The sequence below is a fragment of the Mus caroli genome, chromosome 7 (assembly GCF_900094665.2).
Source record: "Mus caroli chromosome 7, CAROLI_EIJ_v1.1, whole genome shotgun sequence".
NCBI classification, from domain to species: domain Eukaryota; kingdom Metazoa; phylum Chordata; class Mammalia; order Rodentia; family Muridae; genus Mus; species Mus caroli.
This window is the reverse complement of record NC_034576.1, coordinates 147,091,768-147,117,641: the sequence shown is the minus strand read 5'-3', so window position 1 is coordinate 147,117,641 and position 25,874 is coordinate 147,091,768. Positions and strand designations below refer to the sequence as shown.

At 51.6% G+C, this 25,874-nt stretch overlaps 2 protein-coding genes across 8 annotated transcripts; one reads left to right on the top strand and one right to left on the bottom strand.

Annotated features, from left to right (window-relative positions):
• Ccnd1 (cyclin D1) lies at positions 1 to 10,064 on the top strand. Of its 2 annotated transcripts, XM_021167264.2 has the most exons (5): positions 1 to 430; positions 1,814 to 2,029; positions 2,467 to 2,626; positions 5,813 to 5,961; positions 7,214 to 10,064. In XM_021167264.2, exons 1-5 carry the CDS (start codon positions 233 to 235, stop codon positions 7,376 to 7,378), a joined length of 888 nt encoding a protein of 295 aa, XP_021022923.1. In that variant the 5' UTR covers positions 1 to 232; the 3' UTR covers positions 7,379 to 10,064. The 2 variants fall into 2 exon arrangements, with proteins under 2 accessions (XP_021022923.1, XP_021022922.1); XM_021167263.2 differs by lacking the exon at positions 7,214 to 10,064 and having other exon boundaries at positions 5,813 to 6,186.
• Positions 9,308 to 25,687, bottom strand: Lto1 (LTO1 maturation factor of ABCE1). Of its 6 annotated transcripts, none has more exons than XR_003837172.1 (6): positions 25,455 to 25,641; positions 24,252 to 24,357; positions 23,103 to 23,173; positions 21,464 to 21,581; positions 21,076 to 21,195; positions 19,786 to 19,822 (listed from the first exon to the last, which is right to left on the bottom strand). XR_003837172.1 is itself a non-coding variant. In XM_021167265.2 (5 exons), exons 1-5 carry the CDS (start codon positions 25,544 to 25,546, stop codon positions 21,127 to 21,129), a joined length of 456 nt encoding a protein of 151 aa, XP_021022924.1. In that variant the 5' UTR covers positions 25,547 to 25,641; the 3' UTR covers positions 21,060 to 21,126. The 6 variants fall into 6 exon arrangements, 4 of the variants coding, with proteins under 4 accessions (XP_021022926.1, XP_021022924.1, XP_021022925.1 ...); XR_003837171.1 differs by having other exon boundaries at positions 19,799 to 20,594; XM_021167265.2 differs by lacking the exon at positions 19,786 to 19,822 and having other exon boundaries at positions 21,060 to 21,195.
• Positions 25,688 to 25,874: the final 187 nt, after the last annotated feature.

The following is a 25,874-nucleotide window of genomic DNA, read 5'->3' as shown; positions in this document are numbered from 1 at the left end:
TTTTCTCTGCCCGGCTTTGATCTCTGCTTAACAACAGTAACGTCACACGGACTACAGGGGAGTTTTGTTGAAGTTGCAAAGTCCTGCAGCCTCCAGAGGGCTGTCGGCGCAGTAGCAGAGAGCTACAGACTCCGCGCGCTCCAGAGACCGGCAGTACAGCGCGAGGCAGCGCGCGTCAGCAGCAGCCACCGGAGCCCAACCGAGACCACAGCCCTCCCCAGACGGCCGCGCCATGGAACACCAGCTCTTGTGCTGCGAAGTGGATACCATCCGCCGCGCGTACCCTGACACCAATCTCCTCAACGACCGGGTGCTTCGAGCCATGCTCAAGACGGAGGAGACCTGTGCGCCCTCCGTATCTTACTTCAAGTGCGTGCAGAAGGAGATTGTGCCATCCATGCGGAAAATCGTGGCCACCTGGATGCTGGAGGTGAGAGACTTTACAGGCTGCTAGCTTGGGACCCCCTGGCAACTTGTTGCTATCACCGACATCTTCTCTTCCCTTCCGTCACGGAGTTTTCCCGGTGCGTTGCTAGGACTCGGGATTCACAAAATAAATAGATACTTCGGGTCTTTTTGAACGAGGAAGGTTTGGGAGTTGGGAAGATGGGAATTCCTTTTCCTGGTGGGGGGCAGTCGGGGAGGGGTGCCTTCGAGGGAGGACGGTGTCAGCGACACCACAGAGGGTGCAGGCTGAGCTTCTGTGGCCCTCGCTTGTGCCCCATTCCTGCAGCGCCTCGGCGGGGGCCGCCCCTGCGCGTTTCGCCAGCTAAGGGGGGGAGGGGGCATAAATTTGATTTTTAAATTAATATCCATGGACACGTATGCAAGGGCCGCTCGTGCCAATATTATGCGCCATCTTTGCTCCTTTATTGCAAAGCAAAAGTGTTTATTAATAATTGGGGGCAGGGCGGGGAGCAGCAGTAGGGGCGCTGGGACAGGCACGAGGGGCCTCGTGGCGGCCGGTAATCACTAAATAGGACAGTGTGAGGAATATTTGGGGTGGGGGATTCTTTGTTCAAACAGCGAACCTGGGTACCCCGCACACGCTGCCTGGCCCAGAGAAAACGCCAGGCTGCAAGGTCGCGTGGACCCCTAGTCAATGAGACTGACTGTTGTCCGTGCGGTTCTGGATTTGGAGGAACCTGTCTAGGTTAAACGGGGGGCGGAGGGGGACAAAAGCACATTTTCAGATGTTTAGCAGGAGACTCAGGGGTCCCAAAATATTTTAAAATAGTTTTTAAAGTGAGGCATAATGCCCTTGCAGAGGCAAACAGCGCCTGCACCCAGCAAAAGGGGGGGCCCCCGGAGTTTGAGTTGCTGGAGCTCACCCCCCAATGTCTACTGAGCTCCTGACCCTTGGCTTGGATCAAGGGTCGTCCGATGGTTATTTTCAGGTTGTTTTTAGGCACCTAGTTATTTTTTAAATATTTTAAAATATTTTTTGAAAAGATGACGTCTGGGAAATGCAGCGCGGCGGCCTGGGACGCCACCTTTGTGTCTCGCGTGCGCTCGAGCGGCGCCCAGCCCCCGGCGCCCCGCCAGCCCCGCCGTGGGGTTCTCTGGCTTGTGGCCTCCTAATTTCAACAGGGGACCGAGGTCTCCGTGGCCACCACTGCTTCGACCGGCCCCGCCATCTGCCCAAAAACTTTCCCTTTCAGTTTCAGGGTGGGTGGGCACTGGGAACCCGCGGAGCAGGAGCGCATCCCAGGGAGTTGGCCACCGGAATCCCTCTCTGTGCAATCTAGGAAAAGGGTATGGGGTCATATCGAGCGATGCCCCCCTCCCACGTTGACGGTCCGGGTCCCCGCAGGTCTGCGAGGAGCAGAAGTGCGAAGAGGAGGTCTTCCCGCTGGCCATGAACTACCTGGACCGATTCCTGTCCCTGGAGCCCCTGAAGAAGAGCCGCCTACAGCTGCTGGGGGCCACCTGCATGTTCGTGGCCTCTAAGATGAAGGAGACCATTCCCCTGACTGCCGAGAAGTTGTGCATCTACACTGACAACTCTATCCGGCCCGAGGAGCTGCTGGTAACCACATAACCCACCACCCGCAATCCCTCTTTAGCTGCTCCACCCCTGGGTGGTGGGAGCTGCAAATGGCAGGAGATTCAGCCATCCATGGACAGATCTCCTGCCCCACGAAAGGCACCCGCACCGAACAACGCCGAAGTGGCAGTGAGCAGAATGCCAACCCATTCTACCTCTGTGCCCTCCCTCTTTCCATGCTGGACTCCCCACCATGTCTGCGGTAAAACCACTCTGAAATGTGGGCGGTGTGCGCCCCCTAGCGACGCGCAGGCCACGGCGCTGGCGGTGGGAGATTCTTTTTGTCTGCAGCTGTCCCCTTAGTATTTCTACAGGCATATTTTGTTGTTTACCTGTATGGGGTCCCGGGTTGGCCCCACTCTTTAGACCTTCTCGAATCAGCCTGCCTTCCTTTTGACCGTGTTCCTCATTCTCTGCAGCAAATGGAACTGCTGCTGGTGAACAAGCTCAAGTGGAACCTGGCCGCCATGACTCCCCACGATTTCATCGAACACTTCCTCTCCAAAATGCCAGAGGCGGATGAGAACAAGCAGACCATCCGCAAGCATGCACAGACCTTTGTGGCCCTCTGTGCCACAGGTAAGGCTCCACCCCCATTCTTCCCAGGAAGATTGGGCTCCTTGCCACCACCACCCTGGGCTTAAGGCCTCTTTCCTTGCTATCTATTCTGAGCCCAGGGTGCAGATAGCTTGTTGGAGAGATAGATGATACTGGGTGGCACCTTCTCTTGGCTAGTATCTTGGAGACCTAACAGAATGACACAGCTTCCCTGTGCCGACCTTTCCACTGCCAGGAAGTGGTACGGCCACGGCATGCTTTCTGAAGAGGTTTTTGCCTCTTCTCCTAGGCTTCCTGCCTTGCCTGTGTTCTCAAGGAGCCCGAGCTATAGAGCGCACACACACACACACACACACACACACACACACACCAGCTTCTCCCAGGCTGAGCCACCTGCTAGGGGTTCCTACACAGATGGGACAAATGGTCCAGCCTCAGCCCCACGAGCTACATACAGTACAGCCCCAGAGCAGGAACTTAAAGAGGCCCCACCAGGGGTACTGCAGGCCAGTACCTTTTGGCTGAGTCCTGGGAGGGCTGGCTGGAAACAGAGAAACAAGAACCTCCCTATGACTACTCCAAGGGACCCTCCCTGGCCCCAGACCCCAGGTAGATAGGCTAACATAAGTCACGGTAGACAGCCATGCAGGAACCCACACACATAGACAATCCTGCTACTTCTGAGTGGTTTCAGTACTACTTCTGACAGCTGCTCCTCACCTCTAACTGAGAACCCTGTCCAGGAGGCTTAGCAATATTGAGGGGGTCTGGTGTACTCCCACCTGTTGAGGAACCCTTCCTCTGTGGCCCTGATCAGACCTTAGTTGTTATAGCTATTTAGCCTGTGATGTCAGAGGGGCCTTGTAGAGTATCTCCCCCCCAACCTCCACCTCACCCCTGCTGTCTCAGTGACATCTTCTCATGTCTGACAGCCCCATAGCTGGTGTCTCTAAGCTGCTGGTGTGAGAATTTGGGGGTTCTAGCTTGCTAACTACCTGCCGAGAATGCTGGGCCCGCCCCAGGGGTACCAAACAAGGGGGTGGCAGATGGGAGTAGCAAGGCCATCGGTAGGCTGGAAGGATCTAAGGGGTGGGGGTGGCCCTGCTGGCAGTCAGGGAGGCAGCTGGCTGGGGTTCCTCTGAGGAGAGCGGAGCCTTTGGAAGCTCCAGGCAGCCTTTTATGGAGCTGAAAGTGCCTTCAGAGAGGCAGCAGAGTTTCCTAGAGATAACTTGGGGATGGAGAGGCACAACCTCCCCCAGGATAGTTCTGGCAGTAGTGTGCCCCTCCCGGGACCCCTAGATGCCAGCAGAGTAATCAGTAAGTACTATATCTGGGTACGGCTGGACTCAGCGCTTCCAGCTCTCCTTACAGCCTTTGTCTATGATGGGGTTCAGTAAGAGCCTCTGGAATACAGGTGGGGGTAAAGAACAGCTTGGTGACCTGCGGTAGGCCACTGTTCTATGGTCTGGAGCATTTGTTTCTCTGTAGGAGCAACCAGCTCCTTTATCACACAGGAACCACTTTGGGAAGAGGCCAGTGTGACATCACGGTGAATGGAAAGATGCTGACATCAAGGCCAGGAGATCTGTCATCTGTGTGGCAGGGGTTCCCCCTATAGGAGATGGGAAGGCATAACTTCCCTTCCGCACCCCACCCCCACCCCCCAGGCCTGGATTCCTGACTGTGGGCAATGTGCTAGCTAGGGTTGGGGTTGTTAACACAGGTGGCCAGAGCGCTGTGTGAATGGATACAGACAGTGGGAAACTGAACTTAATGAAGTATGTAGGTGTCAGACATGCCACTGAGACAGGGTACACCTATGCTATCAGCAACCAGTGTGAAGACACAGGTGTTAGTAGCTAGGGATCCTTATAGGACATAACGGATCTTGCTACTGCCCGTGGGAGGCTCTGGAAGGGGGTGGGGATTCCCAGTCCAACTGCTGGCTGGAGTCTCACTCCCTGTAAAAGGGCTGTTTGTGATTTGAACTTGACTCCATAGCAAGGTTTTGGTTCACTGGACTCACTAGCATGAACTGTCCTTGGTGCCACCTGGAGGTATTGTTCGTCTGCTGGGTCCCTTTAACAGCCAAAGCTGTATGTTCTCTCAGGGTGGTCCCCAGAGGGCCACCTCGCTACAGCAACTCTCTGCCTTCCTGATTCCCATTCCTTCCAGCCTCCTTGATCCCAGGCTGTGGGTGACACACAAAATGGTTGATGGGAGCTGACATCTGTTCATTCTTGTGTCCTCCTCTGGTCTAGAAGCCCTGATTTGCAGGCCAAGTGACCAGCTGTCCCTGTCACTATTTCTTTGTTGGACGTGACAGGGAAGCAGTTTTCGGACTCATCTTTGGTGGGGTTATGCGGAGAGGCATTCCATCGGTGTGACACACAACTGCAGGATGCTTAGTTCAGTGGACCTGAGAGGCGTGGAGTTGGTGACCCCAGATGAAGTCCTAAAATGACATCCTACTTCCCAGTTGGGACATGTGCATATGAGAGTCCCTAAGACTCCAGGGCCCCTCATGAGGGACCCTGGCCTGGAGATCTGAGGTGGCTATTCCCAGCTCCCTCTGAGGCTATTCCTACTGGGTTTTCCTGGACTGAGGATACATGTCTTCTCCAACCTGGATCAGTGAACCAGTAAGGGGAACTCCCTCCTGTGGAGTCTAGCCTGGCCTCTGAGGAACCTGTCATCTCTACAGCTTTCTCCTGTGTCTGAGATGTGTCTCTAGTCCTTGGGGTGCTGCCAGGCCGACTCTGGAAGAGACAGAGATCTTCCTTGCCTCCCACCTCAGCCGCTCAAATACTGGGATGCAGATGTGAAAGCACCACACCTTCATAGGTTCCATCCTCTTAGGGCGACATAGCCGACCCCTCCTTGATGTTTGCTGGAAGTGCTGGGGATTGAACCCGGTGTGTATGCCAGGCGGGCTCAGCCACTCAGCTTTTTAAAGTTTGAGCCAAGGCCTCATTAACAGGTAGCGTCAAGGCTCTGGCCTGGACACCCTAATCCTCCGATGTGCTGGGGTCTAGAGATGCAGCACTGTGTGCACCTAGCACCACTTAGGTGTCTCCAAGGGAGCTAGAGTTGATGCGGGCGTCCATCGGAAGGGCTAGAGGACTGGCCCTGAGGCTGTGGGTGGGAGCTGAATCATAGGCCTGTCTCTGTACCTGTTCACAGCCACCTCTGTCCCTCTCGCTGCAGATGTGAAGTTCATTTCCAACCCACCCTCCATGGTAGCTGCTGGGAGCGTGGTGGCTGCGATGCAAGGCCTGAACCTGGGCAGCCCCAACAACTTCCTCTCCTGCTACCGCACAACGCACTTTCTTTCCAGAGTCATCAAGTGTGACCCGGTGAGTAAGTCTCATCAAAGGAGACTACAGCTGGCAAGGGCCTGGGAACCTTGGTGGGCAGTGCCAAGGCACTGTGTGACTGGGCTGGAGCTGAGAGGTGCCAAATCTGGGTCCCCACGAGCCTCTTCCCAGAGTCATGGGTCCCAAAGGCATAGAGGGCTGTGGTGTTGTGACAGTGCCCCTGCAATGTGTATGGGTAGTGGCATGTGAAGCCCGGTCTGGCCCAGCCAGCATAGGACCATATCTCCCTCAGTGCAGACGTTGGGGATTGAATCCACAAAGGACTCCGGTATAGACCTACACATTCTAGAACTTTCTTTGTGTGAGGGACGGGTTTGCATCAGGCAGACTGTGCTACGTCTAAGTAACTGTACCTTTCTGCCGAGGAGTACGGCTGATCATGCTTGGGGCTCTGGCCGTGAATGTTTCCTCAAGGGCATCGCAAGTTGGCATAGACAGGCAAAAGTCCAGTTCTGGCTTGAACTTCAGTTGGGGGTTCACAATGGAGGTCAGAGTCACTGGCATGTGGAAGGCTTCCGGGTGTGACAGCTGTTCTGCCCTGCCTGGCATCAGCCACAGGGACACCCCGAGCCACATTCCTACATATCTCAATTGTAGAACATGCAGCCCCCTTCCCCTAAGTGTCTGGGGCTCCTGAGAACTGAGAATAGGGTGTGTGCCCACAGGTTGGAGCCCACAGGCTTCAGAGAGGGAAGGGTGTCTGGGTCCATACCAGGCTACCTGAGCCTCGCTTTCTCCATCTGTGAAATGGGGCCATTGCCCTGCCACCCTCTAGCCATGGTGTTCATCAAACAAAAGGGGAACAATACACAAGTTCTGAATGTGGGGGCTTCCCAGGTGTTCCCCAGGAATCCTCCTGGCTTCAGGAATATAGACAGTGCCCTAGCTTCAGCCTGCCTAGGCAGGGCTTCAGTTCATGAGTCTCATTCCTGGGCAAATGCTTTCCAGACCCTACCTGTGCTGGAGCTGGCCTCTCTCAGAGGCCACCCAAGGCAAAAAGTTATGAGAGAGATAGATGCTCCTTGTGGGGAAGTTCAGGGTACAGCCTGGGAGGAGGAACCTAGAGAGTAGCAGTACCTTTCTAGTCTCTGGCAGCTCTCACTGGATTTGGGGGTGGCTTGGGGAGTTTCCTCAAGCCTTGCCCTTAGCAAAGCCTGCCTCGCAGGTCAAGGCCCTGGCCACCGGCCTCTGGCTAAACAAGGACCCCCTCCATCTCCGCCCGCCTCTCCAGGACTGCCTCCGTGCCTGCCAGGAACAGATTGAAGCCCTTCTGGAGTCAAGCCTGCGCCAGGCCCAGCAGAACGTCGACCCCAAGGCCACTGAGGAGGAGGGGGAAGTGGAGGAAGAGGCTGGTCTGGCCTGCACACCCACCGACGTGCGAGATGTGGACATCTGAGGGCCACCGGGCAGGCGGGAGCCACCAAATAGTGGCACCCGCGAAGAGGAAGGAGCCAGCCCGGGTGCTCCTGACGACGTCCCCCTTGGGGACGTGTTGTTACCAGAAGGGGAAGTTTTGTTCTCTTTGTTGGTTGTTTTTCCTTAATCTTTCTCCTTTCTATCTGATTTAAGCAAAAGAGAAAAAAATATCTGAAAGCTGTCTTAAAGAGAGAGAGAGAGAGAGATAGAATCTGCATCACCCTGAGAGTAGGGAGACAGGGGGTGCTACAAAAATAGAATTCTGTACCCCAGTAATCAACTAGTTTTCTATTAATGTGCTTGTCTGTTCTAAGAGTAGGATTAACACAGGGGAAGTCTTGAGAAGGAGTTTTGATTCTTTTATGTGTTTAAAAAAAAAGCTTAAGAAACATTGCTTTAAAAAGGAAGGAAAAAATACAGCAAACCATTGTTAAAGTAGAAGAGTTTTTAGGTAGAGAAATGTACTCTGCTTTGCTGAAAAGGCACAGCTTAGGCCCTCAGCCTCACTCCCTGGCTTGCTCGGTGCCTACAGCCCTGTTACCTGATACCTGTGCTTTATCCCAGGGGTGGGCAGACCTCTTAACCTTATTGATGGTCAGTGCGACCTCTAGTGGTCTCATGGTGTGTGGCACACCCCCCCCCCTCCCCAGGGCTCAGCTTAATGTGCCCTCTCCCCCCAACAACCTGCAGGTTCACAGCGCCAGCCACACAGCGGTAGGGATGAAATAGTGACATAATATATTCTATTTTTGTAACCTTCCTATTTTGTAGCTCTGTTTAGAGAGATGCTGGTTTTTGCCTGAAGGCCCTGCAGCCCGCTCACATCAGGTTAAACCCACAGCTTTTCTTTTGTGTGTGGTTTGTTTTGTTGTGTTTTCTTTCTCCATGTTCCAAAACCATTCCATTTCAAAGCACTTTTGGTCAGCTAGCTGGAGGCAGTGTTGCTGGTGTGTGTGTTGGGGGGAGGGATTCTAATGGAATGGTTGGGGGATGTCCACACACGCATTCAGATGGCTGTACAACAGGTGTGTAGGGCTGGTAGTATGAGGTGCTTGGGAAGTTTTGTTGGGTCAAGAAGAGAGAACTCTGTTCTTGCACCACCGGGATCTGTCCTGCAAAATTGAAGGGATCCTTTGGTGCCAGCTGGTGTTTGGAAGTAGGAACCATGATGGCATTACCTGGACAAGGAGATTGGGGATGACTCTTAAGTCTCACACAGGAGGCTTTTAAACACTAAAATGTCTAATTTATACTTAAGGCTACAGAAGAGTATTTATGGGAAAGGCTGCCCATGACCAGTGTGACTCAAAGCAATGTGATCTCCCTCGATTCAAACACACACCTCTGCCCTGCTGGCGAAGGTTTAGAGCCATGTCTGAGAGATTGGTCTTTTATTGGGCAATGGGGGGGAGGGGGAGTCCTCAAAAAAAAAAAAACCCCACAAAGACAGAGATTTGGTCTGCTTGACTTTCCCAACCCAATTGGCCCCATTGGAGAGCCATCCAAACTGAGGAAAATTAGGGGACTCCAAAAGAGTTTCGTTCTGGCCCATTCTTGCCGTTGCCCCCAAGTTAACAACAGTAGGTAATTTGCACACCTCTGGCTCTGTGCCTTTCTATTAGGACTTTTTGATGGAAGGTGGAGAGCGGGAGGCTTAAGAGGGGATGTGAGGGGAGAGGTGAGGGTGGGACCACATGGGACAGGCCACGGCTCCTCTCATGGCGCTGCTACCGATGACTCCCAGGATCCCAGGCATTCAGAACCAGATTCTCATTGCTTTGTATCTTTCACGTTGTTTTCGCTGCTATTGGAGGGTCAGTTTTGTTTTGTTTTTTTACAATGTCATAGACTGCCATGTTCAAGTTTTAATTTCCTCATAGAGTGTATTTACAGATGCCCTTTTTTGTACTTTTTTTTTTAATTGTGATCAATTTTGGCTTAATGTGATTACCGCTGTATTCCAAAAAAAAAAAACAGGTTCCTGTTCACAATACCTCATGTATCACCTAGCCATGCACGAGCCTGGCAGGCAGGTGGGCGGTCTGCCTCCAGGGATCCTGGGACCCTGATGGCGATCATCCTGTCATGCTGGGCCCTTCATTTGATCTGAGACATAGCATCACAGCAGTCAGGGCACCTGGATTGTTCTGTTATCGATATTGTTACTTGTAGCGGCCTGTTGTGCATGCCACCATGCTGCTGGCCCGGAGGGATTTGCCCTGAGTCTCCGGTGCATCATTTAATCTGTTAGGTTCTAGTGTTCCGTCTTGTTTTGTGTTAATTACAGCATTGTGCTAATGTAAAGACTCTGCCTTTGCGAAGCCAGCTGCAGTGCTGTAGGCCCCCAAGTTCCCTAGCAAGCTGCCAAACCAAAACGGGCACCACCAGCTCAGCTGAGGCATCCCAGCCAGGCAGGACCCTTGAGGGCCGCTGTGTCCATGGTGATGGGGTGAGGTTTTGGCCAAAAGGCCAAAGGCTGGTGGTGAGTCCACGGAGTCTGCCCTGTGACATTGAAAGGCTTTGAGGGGCTCTGGCTGGTGGCCAGGTTGGCTTTTTGTATTTCTGGTTGACACACCATGGCGCTTCCCAGCACAGACATGTGACCAGCATGGTCCAGGAAAAAAAAAGACAAAAAAAATCTAGAAAATAAAATTGGTAAAATCTCAGCTCACTGTTGTCTGTGTTTTCTGGGAACAGGAGTGGGGTAATGCCACAGCCATGTTGGGTGGCATCTCTGCCCTGGCACCAACCCGGGATTCCCAAGGGGAAGGGTGTGTGCAAGTGGCAGCCAAGAGCAGAGTGGGAGCCTCTGGCGTCAGGGAGGCCAGCGGCGGCCACTGATCAGAAGCCGCTCTGGACCCATCGCTGCCAGCTCACCCTCCTGCTTATTTGCAGATGGAAGATCAACAGAACCCGCGTTCACTGCCCCTTGTCTGGCGCAAATGGGTGTTTGCTCTGGGTAAATCACTGTTTCTTAGGTGCTGCCAAGCGCCCAGAGAGCCATGCTTAGTGTTAGGGCCAAGAACCAAGGTGGCCTTTCACACAGTTCTGCAGACCTGAGTGGCCTAGCAAGACTCCTGTGATGTCTTCTGGGTGGCAGTTACTCATGACTAGTATTGTTTCCAAACCCTGTGGGGACAGGTGGCTTTAGACATCATTTTCTACAAGGTGGCTTTTGGGTCTCAGCTTGGCTGTTTTGGTGCCTGGTGGGCCCCTGCCCTTCTAGAAGGTTGAGGGTGTAGATGACGCCTGGTCTGAGTGGTGCCACCCAATAATGAAAGCAGAAAGAGATGGACGGAGGGAAGCCCACAGTGACCTCGCTAGGCGACCTACTCAATGAGAGTGTATGGGAACACCAGAGCCAGAGGTGGCTTATGAAGACACAGTCCTCATCTTGTACCAAATTGTCTGATGGCAGGATCCAGAAGGTATTTTGTCAGCCCAGCTCCATATAAGCATCCGAGCCGGGTCCACAGTCACATGGCATCCAGGAGAATGGGCATGGGGCCGTCAGCATTCCAGGAAATGGCCAAAGGGCATTGGGGTGGAAGAGTGCTTTCCCTCTTGGTTCTTAGAAGCCCTAGGGAGCGAGCTTATCGTGTCCATGTAGGCTGACTTGAGGAAATCCGCTGGGGTGCAGCAGCCGGGCAGCAAGTGCAGGAGAGTGGTGCTAGGAATGCAGACACAAATAGCAAGGGGCTGAGCATCCACTCATGAAGGCTGCTGCTGATGCTGCAGCTGCTGCTTTCCACCACTGCCTATCAAGCGTGCTCGTGGAAGGACGCCCAGCTGGAATGGGCAAGAATCACCATCAACTGCACAGGGCTCACACATGGTGCCGTCTCTTAACGGTGCAATTGGCTTGGCTTGTCATCCAGTGGTCTGTGATGCCCAGCTGTTGCTGATATCCAAGCCTCTTTTCTTGGTTTTAGCAGTGAAACCCCAGATACCACTGGCCACTCCAGGCTCCAACCCTCAAGTTTAACTGGTAACACTGGAGGCTAGATCCTCTGCTGGGGTGTATAGATACTCCTGTTCTTAGGGTGATGGTAAAATAGCTTTTTGAGGGCCCTCAGAGATAAGGACTCAGGGAGCCAGCACACCCAACTGTCTCCTCTCAGAAGCTCAATGGCTGGTTCTCTCTCTGCCTCTACCAGCTCCATGGTCCCCTGCCCTGTGTCCTGGCCAGGCTCTCCTTTTGCAGGCGGCTCCCATCCTGCTGAGCCATCCCACCTCTCTCAGCCAAGCCAAGCTGTTGAACCTGCCTGGCCTCTCTGAGCCTCAGCTCCCTGAACTGGAAAGATTGCCCCTGGCTCCCCATTCTGTGTGCCCCACTGCCTGGACCTGCTCCAGCCTTCCTGTTTATCCTACAGGACTCACAGTGAATGTGGCCCCTGTGGAGCATGTGGAGCATGACATTGCATGGGTGACTCTGTGTGGCCTCTCCCCTCCTGACTCCACATCCTAGAACTAAGTGTGAGGAAGTTAGCCTGTTGTCCACGGGTCAGCTCAACTGCTGCACTTTGTCCCAGAAAGCAGGCCAACTTCACCAACCCTACAGAAGATCTGGGCCCACAAAATGCCAGCAGTGGGAGCTGAGGACTCCAAGGGGTGGGACAGAGGCAGAAGAGTAGGACTGTGTGTTCTCCCTGCAGTGCCCCAGAGCCCTGGCCACAACGTCCCAGGAGACAGTCAATGTGGGTTGGGCTGGAGGACTGGACCTAGCCTCTGTGTTTGGTGGCAAGGCTATGCAGGCCACATAAGGCCAGTGCTGGGAGCTGGCACTGCCAGGTGTGCTTGCCAGGTAAACCTGTACTTGAGCTGATAAAGCAGTCTGTTGAGTGTGTGGGGTGGGGTGCATAGGTAACATGAGGCGGGCATGTTGTATAGAAGAGCCCCACGTAGGCACAGCACAGTGCTGGTGGGATGCAGTACCCCTAGCTCTGAGCTGATCTGGCCTCTCTTACTCAGGGATGTCATCCCAGAAATGTCTTTGATCAAACAGTTGTGCAAGAAGACAAAGCAAGCACAGGACCTCCAATCCTTTCCCAGCCCCTTGGCTTGCAGGCTCTACAGCCTAGCCCCACACCACAGGGCCAGCAGACAATAGCCTGGGGTGGTGGGGGTGGTGGGCAGGCAGCTCAGGGATGCAAGCCTTGAGGCCCACATCTGGGGACACTGTTACTCAGGGGACACAAGGAAGGTAGAGAGAATACAGAATGCTCTACTGAAGAGGCTTCACCGGGACTAGAGTGTGGCATCCATTTAGCCTTTGAATTGTCCCCAAGAGACAACTGAAGCAGCCTATATCAGCTGGGAGCCACTTTAAAACTGTGATGCCCCACTCTTGGGGCCATCTGTGTGTGTGGCCAGTTCAAGGCTCAGGGCATCCTTACTATACTTGTTCTGTTCTAAGTGGCTAGGCCAAGTTCCTAAGACCCGGGCCTTTTTGGACGCCTGCCTTAGTGCCTTTCCCTCTCACTGGGATAAATTCTAGACAAATGTAATTTAAGCGGGGAAAGGAGTATCTGGTTCCCAGGTGAAGGTCCATCATAAGGGAAGGCATGGCAACACGAGCCTGAGGCGGCAGCTCACACTGCATCCACATGGGAGAGAGACAAGCACCAATGCTCAGCTCGCTCTCTCCTTTTTATATAGCCCGGGCCCCCAGACCATGGGATGATGCCGCACACACTTAGATATTCCCATCTCAATTAACCTAGGCAAGGTAATCCTTTAGGGGGCTGAAGGCTAGCTCCATAGTTAAGAGCATTGTGTGCCCTTCCAGAAGACCCAGGTTTGGTTCCCAGCAGCCACCTGGCAGCTCACAACCATCTTTAACACCAGGCCAGGGAATCTGACACCTTCTTCAAAGCTTTATAGGTATATGCACAGTACACAGACATATATGCAGGTAAAACATGTGTAGTGGCTATTCCTGGTTGTCAACTTGACTATATCTGGAATGAACTATAATCCAGAATTGGAAGGCTCACCAGTGATCCTAATCTGGAAGCTGGAAGATACAAGTTTCTGACCTGGATCTTGGCATGGAGATCTTGAGGCATAGTGGCTATGGATTCCAGAAGATTAAGACAAGGAGATCTCAGAGTTCAAGGTCATCCGGGATTAAAGATGTGTGGCACACACCTTTAATCTGGGCTACTACACCTTCTGTTGGAGACCTACATAAGGACATTGGAAGAAGGAAGCATCTCTCTCTCTCTCTCTCTCTCTCTCTCTCTCTCTCTCTCTCCTTTGCCTGTCTGCAGTGTGGGACTAAGTAACTGCTAGATCCTTGGACTTCCATTCACAGCTGCTACTGATCATTGCTGGGAATTAGACTGTAGACTGTAAGTCATCAATAAATTCCTTTACTATATAGAGACTACCCATAAATTCTGTGACTCTAGAGAACCCTGACTAATACAACATGCATACACATAAAATTAAAATGTGCCAGACAGTGGTGGCACATGCCTTTAATCCCAGCACTTGGGAGGAAGAGGCAGGTGGATTTCTGAGTTTGAGGCCAGCCTGGTCAACAGAGTGAGTTCCAGGACAGCCAGGGCTACACAGAGAAACCCTGTCTTGAAAAACCAAAAAAATAAAAATTAAAAAAAAATAAGTAAGTAAATAAAATTAAATTAAAATGTTTAAAAAGAAGAAATCTTGGCTGAATATTCTACAGTTTTTTAAGAGTTTGTCAAACATGTTGATGTTACAATGGCCAATGATGACAGTAGCCCCTCACATAAATACATAGTACAGAGGGCAAAAGTATGCACAGGGCCAGTTCAGAAATTGCTGGAAAATTCTGTCCTGACCCTAAGACAAGTTTCACTGAACAATTTTTTTATGAAAATGGTCAATTTTTAAAATCAGACATTCTAATATAATACAAACCATAGCTATACTAATTTGACACCTGTTGAGGCCTGTGAGCACAACACATAAAGACTTGGCTTGCCATAAGGAACCCATCATGCCTCTGTGAGAGCAGAGAGCTGTGTATAAGATGGATGGACGCTGTACTTCTTACAATGCTGGTCTGGTTTGAGGGGGTTTCATTCGGGTGCTGTGTGTTGGTGCACATGGAATGACCTCATGCAGTACAGAGCACAGAACCGAGACTGCACTGAAGTCTTGGGATACAATATGGGTGAGTGTCTAGAAGCACCCTTAGATTTGATTACGCATTTAATGTACTTCATTTTCAGACAGGACCTCACTATGTAGCTTTGGGTGGCCTGGCTGAGTAGACCAGGCTGGCCTGAAATTCCAGAGGATGCATCTGCCTCTGCCTCCTGGGTGCTTGGAATCAAGGTATGCGTGCCACCAGGCCCAGTAAATTTAATTTTTTCAAATTAATTTTTTCTCATGTTTAGAAATCTTTTCCTGGGTTTTGTTGTTGTTTGTTTGTTTGTTTGTGACTCCTACATTGGGTTTTTGTGACTCCCAGAATTGGGATCCACAGTTTAAGAAACTGGGCACTAAATTACCCCTGCCTTATGCAAAGCCCACAAGGACAATCTGGAGAGACTGCTTATGTGAGCCAGTTTGCTCTTCCAGGGCACACTGTGTGTATCCCAGAGCTGCAAATGACCACAGCAACCTGAAGAGACTGCTGGACCATCAGCTCTTCCCAGTAGCAGGCAAGGTTGGTCAGCCCATACAAAGACTGATGCAGAGGAAGTGTGGGCAGGTCTCTAGCAGATCCCTCCTGGTCATTCCTGTACAGTCATGATAGCTAAGTCAGCCTCGTGGTCTCTAAAGTGACACTCCTGTCACCTCCAGCAGAGGCATTGGAGACTAAGGAAGCCATGGTTAGACCCTCAAGGAACAACCTGTAGTGCCTGGCTGGGTCTGGATTGTGTGTCTAGCTCCTTTACTCTGCAAATGGAGGACTGACAACTCTTGACAAGAAGAAGAAGCTGGTGTCAGTATCCTGGGACAGCCCTGATAAATGATAAGGACACAGTTTAAACAGCAGGAGCTGACTCTGTTCAGGGAGCTAAAGGGTAAAACTGTGTATGCTGGGCCACTTCATTTCTGGGGGTTCCTGGCAAGCCTTAATGTTACTCATCTGGGCCTCCCTCTATTTGCAGGCTGTCTTGGGTCTGTACGTTGTAGCTTCTCATGACCTCCTCCTCAGGGTCCACTACTACTCACCTTAAACAATGCCAGTTCCAGCCTTTCAAGCTGAAACCAAGTGTAAAAGGCCCAGCCATGCTTGAGCAGGCCTTCCCTACACAAGTTCAACCACAAGCAAACTTCTGAGTAAACTGGGTGGCTAGGACCCTTCCAGAGCAGACGTAGCAGCAGGCCTCTGAGCTTGAGAGCAGGTTCCAAAGCTCTTGGTATCAAGGGTCCGCACCCACTGGCAACAGTAAGGAACCTTCTGGGAGAATGGACAAGCACTTCAAGTCTTCAATCCTGCAGACACTTGGTCTTTAGGCACTGATGCACCCTCTCCAATAGAGGATTAAAGGACCCATCATCCATGAAGCATGGGGACGGGCACTCCAGCCCTGCAACCCAAGAGTGGCCAGGGTCTTGTGGAAAGCGCCTCTGGGAAGCTGACCACAGAAAGGCAAGGAGTGACTTCCCTTCTTAGAATATTAACCTGAGGAAATGTGACTAACTAACTTCTAGGAAATGTGAGCAAAGCCCTATTTACCCCAGATGGGGCTCCAGTGACAGACCAAAGTATACTTCTGCTACAGCCCAATTTGGTGAACCAATGAGTTTCTAAGTGGTTAGTTAGTTATAGGAGTGTGGGAGACACCCCAAACAGCTACAGATAATGATCTTGTGGGAGTTAAAAAAAGGGTCCCCACCTCCAGTATACTCCTGAATCCCCTAAGATCTCTGCTGCTGGGGACAACCAGGTGAAGTAGTGGCTGGACTCCCAGGGTCCTCCCTGCCTTCTCCCGATCTATCACCCCCCTTACCATGACCATACATGTGGTTATCTCTGTGACTAGTTGCCACAGCAACCCACCCTACATCATCGTAAGATGGTGGTAGAGTGAACTGAACTTCAACACAGAGCCACAGGATGCTGACCTTTGAGACAGGTTCCTGGTTGCCAGGGCTCTGGGGTCCCATGCCTCATTTTCTCTGTCAGCCCTGTGACTTCAGTTTCCTGAGATACACAGCAATTTCCAGCTCTGCTCATAAAGCTGGGAGCCACTAAGGTCAGTGGGGCAATCTTTCTAGTCAGCACACTTTGGTTATCTCCAAGTGGAACCTCAAAGCAAACATGGGAGTCTCCCTCCCAGAAAGTCTCCCTGCCACCTCCTCAGGTAACTGAGTGCTCCCCTACCTCTGGGCTCCCAGAAGGTGGCAGCCATTATCAGAGAGCCCACACGGGGTCTGGAGCATCTGATAGCCCTTCAACACTGCTCCTTCTCTATACTATAAATCCATGCTTTCCTGGACCTGCTAGATTCAAGACATGCCATAGGTTCAAATGAGCAAGAAACCAGGCTGGAGCAGCAGGCACAACTCTCACCTCCCTGTGCTTTGTCCCGACTGGAATTGGCCCTTTACTGTGACCTCCTGCAGTCTCTCCAACAGCCCACGTTGCTGACTACAGTCTGGTACATGTAGACTTAGTGGTATGGGGAAGTCAGGGCTTAGCAAACAGAACTGCGGCCCCTTCTTCCAGTTTCTTCATCTCACTACCATGCAGAGGAAGAAAAGATTTGGGGTAAATACAAAATAAGGAGGGAGTCAGAGTTTCTGGGTGTTTGGTCTCACTCGTCTCAACACAACTATCCTACAAACATCACCACCAGCAGGGCTGGGAGATGGAGAGGTGGTAAAGAGTGCTTGATGATGCTCTTGAAGAGGACCCAGCTTCAGTCCTGACCACCATATGACAGCTCACAAGCACATGGAACTCCAGTTCTAAGGGATCTGATGCCCTCTTCAGACCTCTGAAGCCCCGTGAGGTAGAAGCGAAAAACCTCATATGCATAAAATACAATTATATTAACAGATACAATTATATTAACAGGCTCGGGTATCCTGGAACTCAAGACCAGGCAGACCTTGAACTCAAGAGATCCACCTGCCTCTGCCTCCCAAGTGCTGGGATTAAAGGTGTGTACCACCACTTGGCAATTATCTTTATATTTTAAAAACTCCTTACTAAGCGGTGGTGGCGCATGCCTTTAATCCCAGCACTTGAGAGGCAGAGGCAGGCGAATTTCTGAGTTCAAGGCCAGCCTGGTCTACAGAGTGAGTTCCAGGACAGCCAGGGCTACCCAGACAAACCCTGTCTCGAAAAACCAACAAAACAAAACTCCTCACTAACACTAGCTTTATACAGAACTTCAATCTGTATTTAGCTCCAGGCTACAATTGGTCCCGAAGTCACAGTTAGGGATTACATAGTGTCTCTTCAGGCCTGAAGTCCTCTCTCTGTGTTTAGTTACTTTTCTGTGTGACAAAAAAAAAAAAAAAGAAAGAAAAGAAAAGAAAAGAAAAGAAAAGAAAAGAAAAGAAAAGAAAAGAAAAGAAAAGAAAAGAAAAGAAAAAAGGCAATTTGTGGGATGAAGGGGTTTATTCTGTCCAGTTTATAGGGTGGCAATCATTATGGTGGGAGGCACGACAGAAGGAGCCTGAAACAGATGCTCACATCGCATCCACGGCCGGTGAATACTGTTGCTCAGCTCACTTTCTCCTTTCTCTTCAGTCCAGGATCCCACTTCATGGGACACAGCACATTCAAGGTGGGTCTTCCCTTCTCAGTTAAGCCTCCCTGAGAAGACCCTCCCAGGCACACCCAGAAGTATCTACAAGGTGATTCTAAATCGTCTCAAGGTGACTATCAAGCAGGCAGCAAGCTGAGCAGAAAGACTTGGGGAAAGCCAGCCCAGAAACCTCTGCCTCAGACCTCCAGCATGTGACAAGTGATTGCTCATAAGGGATGACATCTAAGCTAGAGTCACAGGAAGGTCACTCTGCCAGCCAGAACAGGGTGGGATGAGTGATAGAAAACAGACCAGTAGTGGAGACACATAGCCTACAAGACATGGTCTGAGAAGGCAGGGGATTGGCCAGCAGCTCAGTGATTATCAAGGACACAGGTTCCACTGGTACCTGACTCTGCCACCCTCAGCGACAGCTTGGCCACAACTCCCACAGTTGTCTATGGCAGTCCAAGTAACACCTTCATGGGACAGCATCCAAAAGCACAGCATTCTTCTGACGACCTATGCCCTCCCCTTCACAGCAGGTGTGACCGTCTCAGTGGTGGGAGGAGGGGCATGCCCACGTGGCAGAATGGTACTGCAGTCTGTCTAAACTGTGATCCAGAAGGCCTTTTGGGGTGACCAAAGCATTCTGGGGACTTGATGGGGACTTTGAGAAAGGGTCAAGTGGGCAGAGGTCAAGGCTTGTAAAGGAACATGGAAGGTTATCAGGCTGTGGTGATGCTGATGGGTGGGAGATCTGACACCTGATGTACACAAGGTGAGGGGATAGGAGGTAAAGATGAAGGGAGAAGAGAGGGGAAGAGACAAGAGAGGAACTAGCAACTGATTGATACCTGTAGTGAATGTGACAGGCACAGTAGACCCATATCTGTGAACCTACATCTTGACACGCACCATCTTGGCACTGAAGGACTGCCGCAGCTGTCAGTAGAAATGATCCCAGACAGACTATTGCTTTAAAATACACTATTTATTCATTTTTCCGAATATAATAGGAAAGAAAAATATGGTGGTAACAGCAGCTCAGTTCTCACACTGAAGAGTCCCTGATCCTGGGAGCATCTGGGAGAGTGGTGCTGAATACCTGAGAGGTAGCCGCCAGGCTCAGGAGGCCAGGTGCATGGTGCCCCAAGCCTCAGGCTCGAGCCCTAGCCCTCCCACTGGCTTGGCTGGGCTGATGGAAGGAGGGAACAGCTCCAGCTGCACAAAGGTCCCCCTGCTCTACCAAGATGCTGTAAAATGATGTTAAAAATGGTGTCCTAGGGCCACAGGCCTAAGATCCCAGCACTTGGGAGACTGAAGCAGGAGGATCACCCTTTGTAGACAAGTTAGACTATATAGTGACTGTCTGTAAAAGAAAATTAAAATCAAAAAGGACCCAAAACTCCAAGTGGCATGCATCCATGGTGATCCTGTCATGGAACTGAAATACAGACATCCAGGGTACAATGGGGTCACCCAAAGGAGGGCTTATCAACACATGCTGTCATGTGTGCCATACCTGTGACATGTGTACAAGGTAGGCCCAGCTCTTCCTTCCAGCCTTATGCTGCCAAAAAGAAGACTCAGAGCCAGGTGTGGTTGCACACGCCTTTAATCCTAGCACTCAGGAATCAGAAGCAGGCGGATTTCTGAGTTGGAGGCCAGCATGGTCTACAGAGTGAGTTCCAGGACAGCCAGGGCTATACAGAGAAACCCTGTCTCGAAAAACCAAAAAAAAAAGATTCAGACTCAAAACATATTTACAAATCCTTTGGACATACAGCTAGGCTCTGTTCTGACTAGATTATAACTGAAGATAACCCATTTATTTTAACCTGCATTCTGCCAGCTGGCTGGTTACCTGTGCTCAGGTACCATGTGTCCATCTCCTCACATCCTCCCTGGTAGATCTCCCACCTGGCTCTATCCCAGAATGCTTTCTCTCTCCTAGATGTTCTGCCTATTTCCTGCCTAAGCCATAGGCCATAGGCTTTTTAATTCACAGGTGAGGCATCCATACAACACAAAGATATTCTCTCTACGAAATGCCTGAGAGTACTGCGCCCACTCCTGCCAGCTCATCTTATACCTGCCTGTAAATACCATGTCAGACACACAAGCTGTTGCTAAAGGAAGTACAGTGTCACCAGGCAAGCCCTACACATTCACAGTGGCGGCCACCACTTAGTCCTGCTTTGGTTTCCAATAGTTCCCCTAATGCCACTTTTTGTTTGTTTGGTTTTGAATTCACTCTGTAGACTAGGCTGACCTCAAACTCAGAGATCTGCCTACCATCTCTTGAGCACTGGGATTAAAGGCGTGCACCAGCAGCACCCAGCTCCATTGCCACTCCTTAATGTATAGAGCTCACCCCACACCTGTTAGGAGCAGCATGAAGGCCCTGCTTCAGCTTCCTCCCTTGTCTCGTCACCCTTGTCTTCTCAGCTGGGCATCCAGAGGCAAACCAAGTCCAGTGGAGCCTGAGTCCTGGGCAGATAGCAGGAATCAGGTCCTCCAGTGGTGTTGGCAATGACAGCACATGCTGGAGGTAGAGGCACCATGTGGTACTTCAGGGCATGGACCTGGGGTGGGGGCCAGCTCTGCCACCAGGCCCTTAGACTTAGATGGGTCTATTTCATCACTTCTAAGCCAGAAGGTATCCACATCTGGGGCTGCCAGAGGGATGGAGTGAAACAAGGAGGCCCAAGCATGGCCAGCAGAGGCTCAGCAGGCAGCAAAGACCCTGTCGAGGCTTCCCATGACCCATTTCACATCAGCCTGCCTCTGTGAGTCCCACCCTCAGGGTAACCCTAACCAGGGCCACTCACTCTGGCCAGTGACAAGCGGTCTTTTGAGTGTGTTGCCCCTGTGCAGAAGGCAGGGTGGTCAGGTAAGCCACCTAGGCAGAGACTCAGGGAAGAGGCCAAGCTGGTCCTCCCACAGAACAATGGATTCCTCTCAGGCTTGCCTTTAATCACTGTGACACTTAATGTGCAGACATCTGCTCTTCTGTGGGTCCTCAAAACGCAAGTCCAGAGCCTCCCGGAGTCACCTTGAAGTCCGGCTGCACGTTGAGCAGTGAGCACAGCTGAAAGTACCCAAGAGCCCGTGCCTTACACCTCCTGCACTTCTGCTCAGCTTTCCCTATCCCAGCACAAGCCCAAAGACTATGTCGCCTTAATGTCCCCAACCCACTTTCAGTCATTCTACAAGGGGCAGGGAAACAAGTTCCTCTGGGTCTATACCTGGGCTCACATTGCCCAACACAACCATCACATGAACCCTAGGGTCCGTGCCAACCTGGCCTTCAAAGCCCCCTCAAGCATACCCCATAGACAGAGGCTAAAGACACAAACCTGCCTGAACTTCCCTCTGATTCTGTCCAGGTCTTCATGGAGCTTCTCATAAGTGGGATCATCATAGGGAAAATCCTGCAGCAGCGCAATCAGAGCCTCCACCACCTTCATCTTCCTGCTGAGATGCATGGGGGCAGGGCTGTCACCCAGGAGACTCAAGGCCCCACACCACTGCATCTTCAGGGCATCAGGCAGACCAAGCACATCTCCCTGTTCTAGGCAGGGCTAGCCACCACCTGCTGCAGAGCAACCCTCACTAATGGCTCTTCCTCCACCTAGGGGGAGCTCTACAGAAAGGATGGCAGCCAGGCCCAGCTGTGACTGCCACCCAGTGGTAGCATGAACAGCTAACATGAATCTTGGGGTCCAGGCTGCCCAATCACTCTTAAGGTACCCAAGTTAAGTTCCCTTGCCTGTTAGCTGCTCACACTAAAGAAACCAGAGAGCCAGGCATGAAGGTACACGCCTTTAATCCCAGTGCTTGGGAGACAGGGACAGGAGGATCTCTTTAAATCTGAGGCCAGTCTGGTCTACAGAATGAGTTCCAGGACATCCAGGATTGGTGTGAGGGTCATGCAGGGAGGAAACCCCAGAACCCACAGCTGATCACAAACACCTTGCTTTTACTTTTGAATATGGCATGGGTCCCAGACACTGTAAGAGTGTCAAATAAGAGGGTGAGTCCCAGGGCAGGGAGCTGCCATCCTCCCAGCCTGGTGTGCTAGCACCCTTCTCCATGCCCTCCTGTGCCAGGCCAGCCCAGCAGGGGTAGGAAAACTGCACCATGCCAGCCTAACCACCCTAAGCCTGTGCATACAAGAACAATACACCTTTCACCTCAGGGGCTCTCCCAGCCTCAGGAAGCAGGCATACGGGGCAGCTCACAGGGCCAGGGTAGGCAGAGCACAGTAAGGCAAGGTACCAAAGGCAACACCTCTCAAAGAGTAGTAATACTCCCTAGGGGCTGAGTGTGCCAAAAAGGACACTTCTGATTGAAGTGTGCCTGCCTGTGGTAGTGTATGTCTGTAAGCCCAAAACACAGGAGTGGCTCTGAGTTAGAGGCCAGTCTGAGCCACAGTGTGAGCCCATCTCAAAAAAAAAAAAAAAAAAGACTACATTCTAGTTGATATACCACAGACAAAGTCAGCATTTCTTTGTTTTTCTTTTTCTTTTTTTTTTTTCCCTGCTGTTCTGGAACTGGCCATGTAGACCAGGCTATCCTTGAACTCAGAGATCTGCCTCTCTCTGCTATGATTAAAGACATGCAGCACCAACCACCCTTGGCAAAGCCAGCATTTCTGAGGCCTCATTCCACTGACACTATTGCAGTCTGTGTATCAGAAGCCCAGGTGAGAAAAATAGCAAGGTAGGATCACTCTGACACTACCTGAGGTGTGACATCATCCAGTGCTCATCGAGTACCTATGAGGTGCCTGGCACATTTTGTTTATTATTCTTTGAATAACAACCGTCCATGTGGCCATTATAACTTTCTGTGTGTCACAGCTGAGATTTAGAACTGATAATGCACGATAACTGTGCACACATGAGGACACTCAAGAGTTCCTCCTGGCCATTGCACAGACAGTTTGCTGATGAAAGGCTGAGAGGAAAGAGAGATAGGGAGCCCCAGCCTTACCTGTCTTTTTCACCAGTGCCACTGTGTAGGAGACACTTCCATGCAAGAGCAAAACCCCGGTAGCATCCAATCTGTGAATTGAAAAGCAGCCCAGAGTGAAGGCGGTAAGCACTCAGCCACACAACACCAACTGCCAAGATCTCAAAGCACAGGGCTTGGCAGAGGGCTACCACACTGCTCCTTCAGCCATTCTGGAAGCTGTATGTTTAGGGCAATGGAAACTGTATGCAGAAAGCCCCAGTAGGGCAGCCAGGCACCATGCTAACATCGGGAATGCCTCCTCTATATACATACTGTAGCTGGCGCCCAGTCCTCGTCCAGGGTCTGTGTATAAACTACAGAGGAAAGCAGAGTGCTCAGCTTCTCAGTCTAGTTTCTGAGACTGGCTAGAAAAAGCAATGCCACTGTGCCTTGCTCTCACAGGCTACTTGCTTTGCAGTGTCATGAGGACACCTGAGCAGAGGATATCAATTAGATGGTGTGCTATCTTAGGGATAGATCCCTGGCCCAGCCAGACCTTCGGATTAGACTGGAGCCCTTCTGACACATGGCTTCTTACCTGCTGACCCTAGGTACTGTGTGACATAACCAAAGATTGTTGCTTCAGAGACCCATAGATCTGTAGGGACCTGCTTTGTGGCATCAGGTATCTGACACTATCATGACCTCCTCTGCCAGTCAGGGTCAGGGATCTGGAAGAGGGAGCTAAGCAAGGACAAAGACAAGGGAAGAAAAACTGTGGAGCCTATGGGATGTCACTGTGAACATGGCACACATCTGGGTGAGGCCTGAACTGGCTAAAGACATGAGACAGCGCTGTGCTACTCCATAACCAACTTTGGTGACTCTGTGCTAAGGATTTTCTGTCTGGGCAATGAATCCACACCAAAGGCCTTGTAATGGGGAAGAGGCGAGATGTTGTGAGGAAAAGGTTCAATGCCTTTGCTCTTCTCCTCAAGGCACTGTTTCAAAGCCACGGCCTTATGCATGCTGGTGCATGCTCTGCTGTTGAGCCACTTCCCCAGCCTGGTTTTTGGAGACAGGATCTCACTATCTAGCTGAGGCTTGCCTAGAGTTCCCTGTTGGGATGACAGGTAAGGGCCACCACATTCATCTATGAAGTCATTTCTAGGCGGCCCTCTCACTTACCTCAGACCCAATCTTGGCTCCATGTACCATGCCATACTGCTTTCCTTCAACGATCCCCAAGCTACTGCCTTCTTCATAGCCTTCCTGATATCCCTCCCCATGGAATCTGTAATAAAGAAACACATGTCATCAGGCAAGATACCTCTTCCTGCCTTGTATTATCCAGATCCCACTGGACCCTGCAGTCTGGGTAGTAGGAAAAGCTTAAAACTCAAGTGACAGAATACAGCTTCTAGGTCTAGCTCTTCTACGCCCTGGCCCATTATTGTGCCCATTACTCACGTTTTTTGAGGCAGGACCTCACTGTGCAGTCAAGGCTGACCTCCAATTCAAGCAGCCCTGCCTCCAGCTCTTGAATGCTGAGATTACAGGTGTGTGCCACCATCTCCAAGAGAAGCCCTGATACATATGGGCTGCATTCTGTGGCAAACACTCTACTAACTGAACTACAGCCCCAACCCCTAAAAGGCAGGTTATCATCTGTAACTGTAGGTAGGCTACACGGATGACTACCAAACCCAGCCGAGCACCAGAACCCACAAGGAAAATGTACAGATACAAACTCAAGCAAGCTTGGAACACACTAGGAATCTACTTTTGAAAATGTAGGTGAGAGCGTAGGTGCAGCTGAGCCTACATGCCATCATAACTCATCCTGTTTGTTTCCAAAACACTCCAAGCACCCAGGACTCCTCACACCTCTGTAGAGGTACAGAAAATGTCCCCAAGATCCAGACAGTATGCCACCACTGGGATGCTCTGGGTAGGTGGGTATTATTGTGTCTAAGAGTTCAACCCTCAAACTGGCAATAAATTGCTGCCGGCGCTGTTGAAGGAATGTTCTGGAAGCCCCCATGTGAGTCAGTGAACAGCTCCCCATTTGGGGGCGTGGGCATCTGCCAGGACCCTACTCCCTAAACCGAGCCTGAGCAATAACCGGGGAGGTACCCAACCCACAATGAGCAGCCGGCCTGGAGAGGCCAAGATGACCTGGGCCACCGTCCCGCCCAGGCGTTCCCTGGGGACTTTTCAGGATCCAAAGGGGCCTGCCCGACATATTCATCAGCAGACCCATGAATACCGCCGTATGTGCGGCAATTAAAGGACAAGAAAAAGTGGCAGCTCGCAGATGGCGAAGGCGGGTATCCCCGAGGACTGCCCAGCAGCTGTCGGGGCGGGGCGGAGCCGGGTCTCTCTGCCCACCTCTCATCCGCCATCACGACGGCGTCAAATATGTCCTGCTCCACGGCCATGGCGGTGTCTCGGCTCTCCCCCGGCCCTCGCATTCCTTTCATTCTGTGTAGTAATCGCCAACAGGCGAGACGCGACCACAAACACCCGGATTGTCAGAATGAAGAAGCCACTTCCGTGTATGCCGCGCGGAGCAGGGCGGGTAAGGACGGCAAGCTAAAGAAGCCAAAAAAAAAAAAAAAAAATCCCACTACGCATGCGTAGATGCTACATGGGCGGGGCTAGCCCGAGGGAAGCCTTGCTCCTCCTCCTTGGTACCTCTCGCTCCGTGGTGGATGGGGCGGGTCCCGTCGCTTGGGGCACGTCGTCTGGGTCGCGCGCGGTGTCCAGACGAACCCTGCTTTTATTTTCAAAATCCAAACAGATGGGACC

Coding starts and splice junctions, on each gene's coding strand:
- Ccnd1 (XM_021167263.2), top strand. CDS start 233: ATGGAACACCAGCTCTTGTGCTGCGAAGTGGATACCATCCGCCGCGCG. Junction 431..1,813: donor TGGCCACCTGGATGCTGGAG/GTGAGAGACTTT, acceptor GGGTCCCCGCAG/GTCTGCGAGGAGCAGAAGTG. Junction 2,030..2,466: donor TCCGGCCCGAGGAGCTGCTG/GTAACCACATAA, acceptor CATTCTCTGCAG/CAAATGGAACTGCTGCTGGT.
- Lto1 (XM_029479625.1), bottom strand. CDS start 25,546: ATGAAAGGAATGCGAGGGCCGGGGGAGAGCCGAGACACCGCCATGGCC. Junction 23,174..24,251: donor GAGCCAAGATTGGGTCTGAG/GTAAGTGAGAGG, acceptor TTCAATTCACAG/ATTGGATGCTACCGGGGTTT. Junction 21,582..23,102: donor GGCACTGGTGAAAAAGACAG/GTAAGGCTGGGG, acceptor CATGCATCTCAG/CAGGAAGATGAAGGTGGTGG.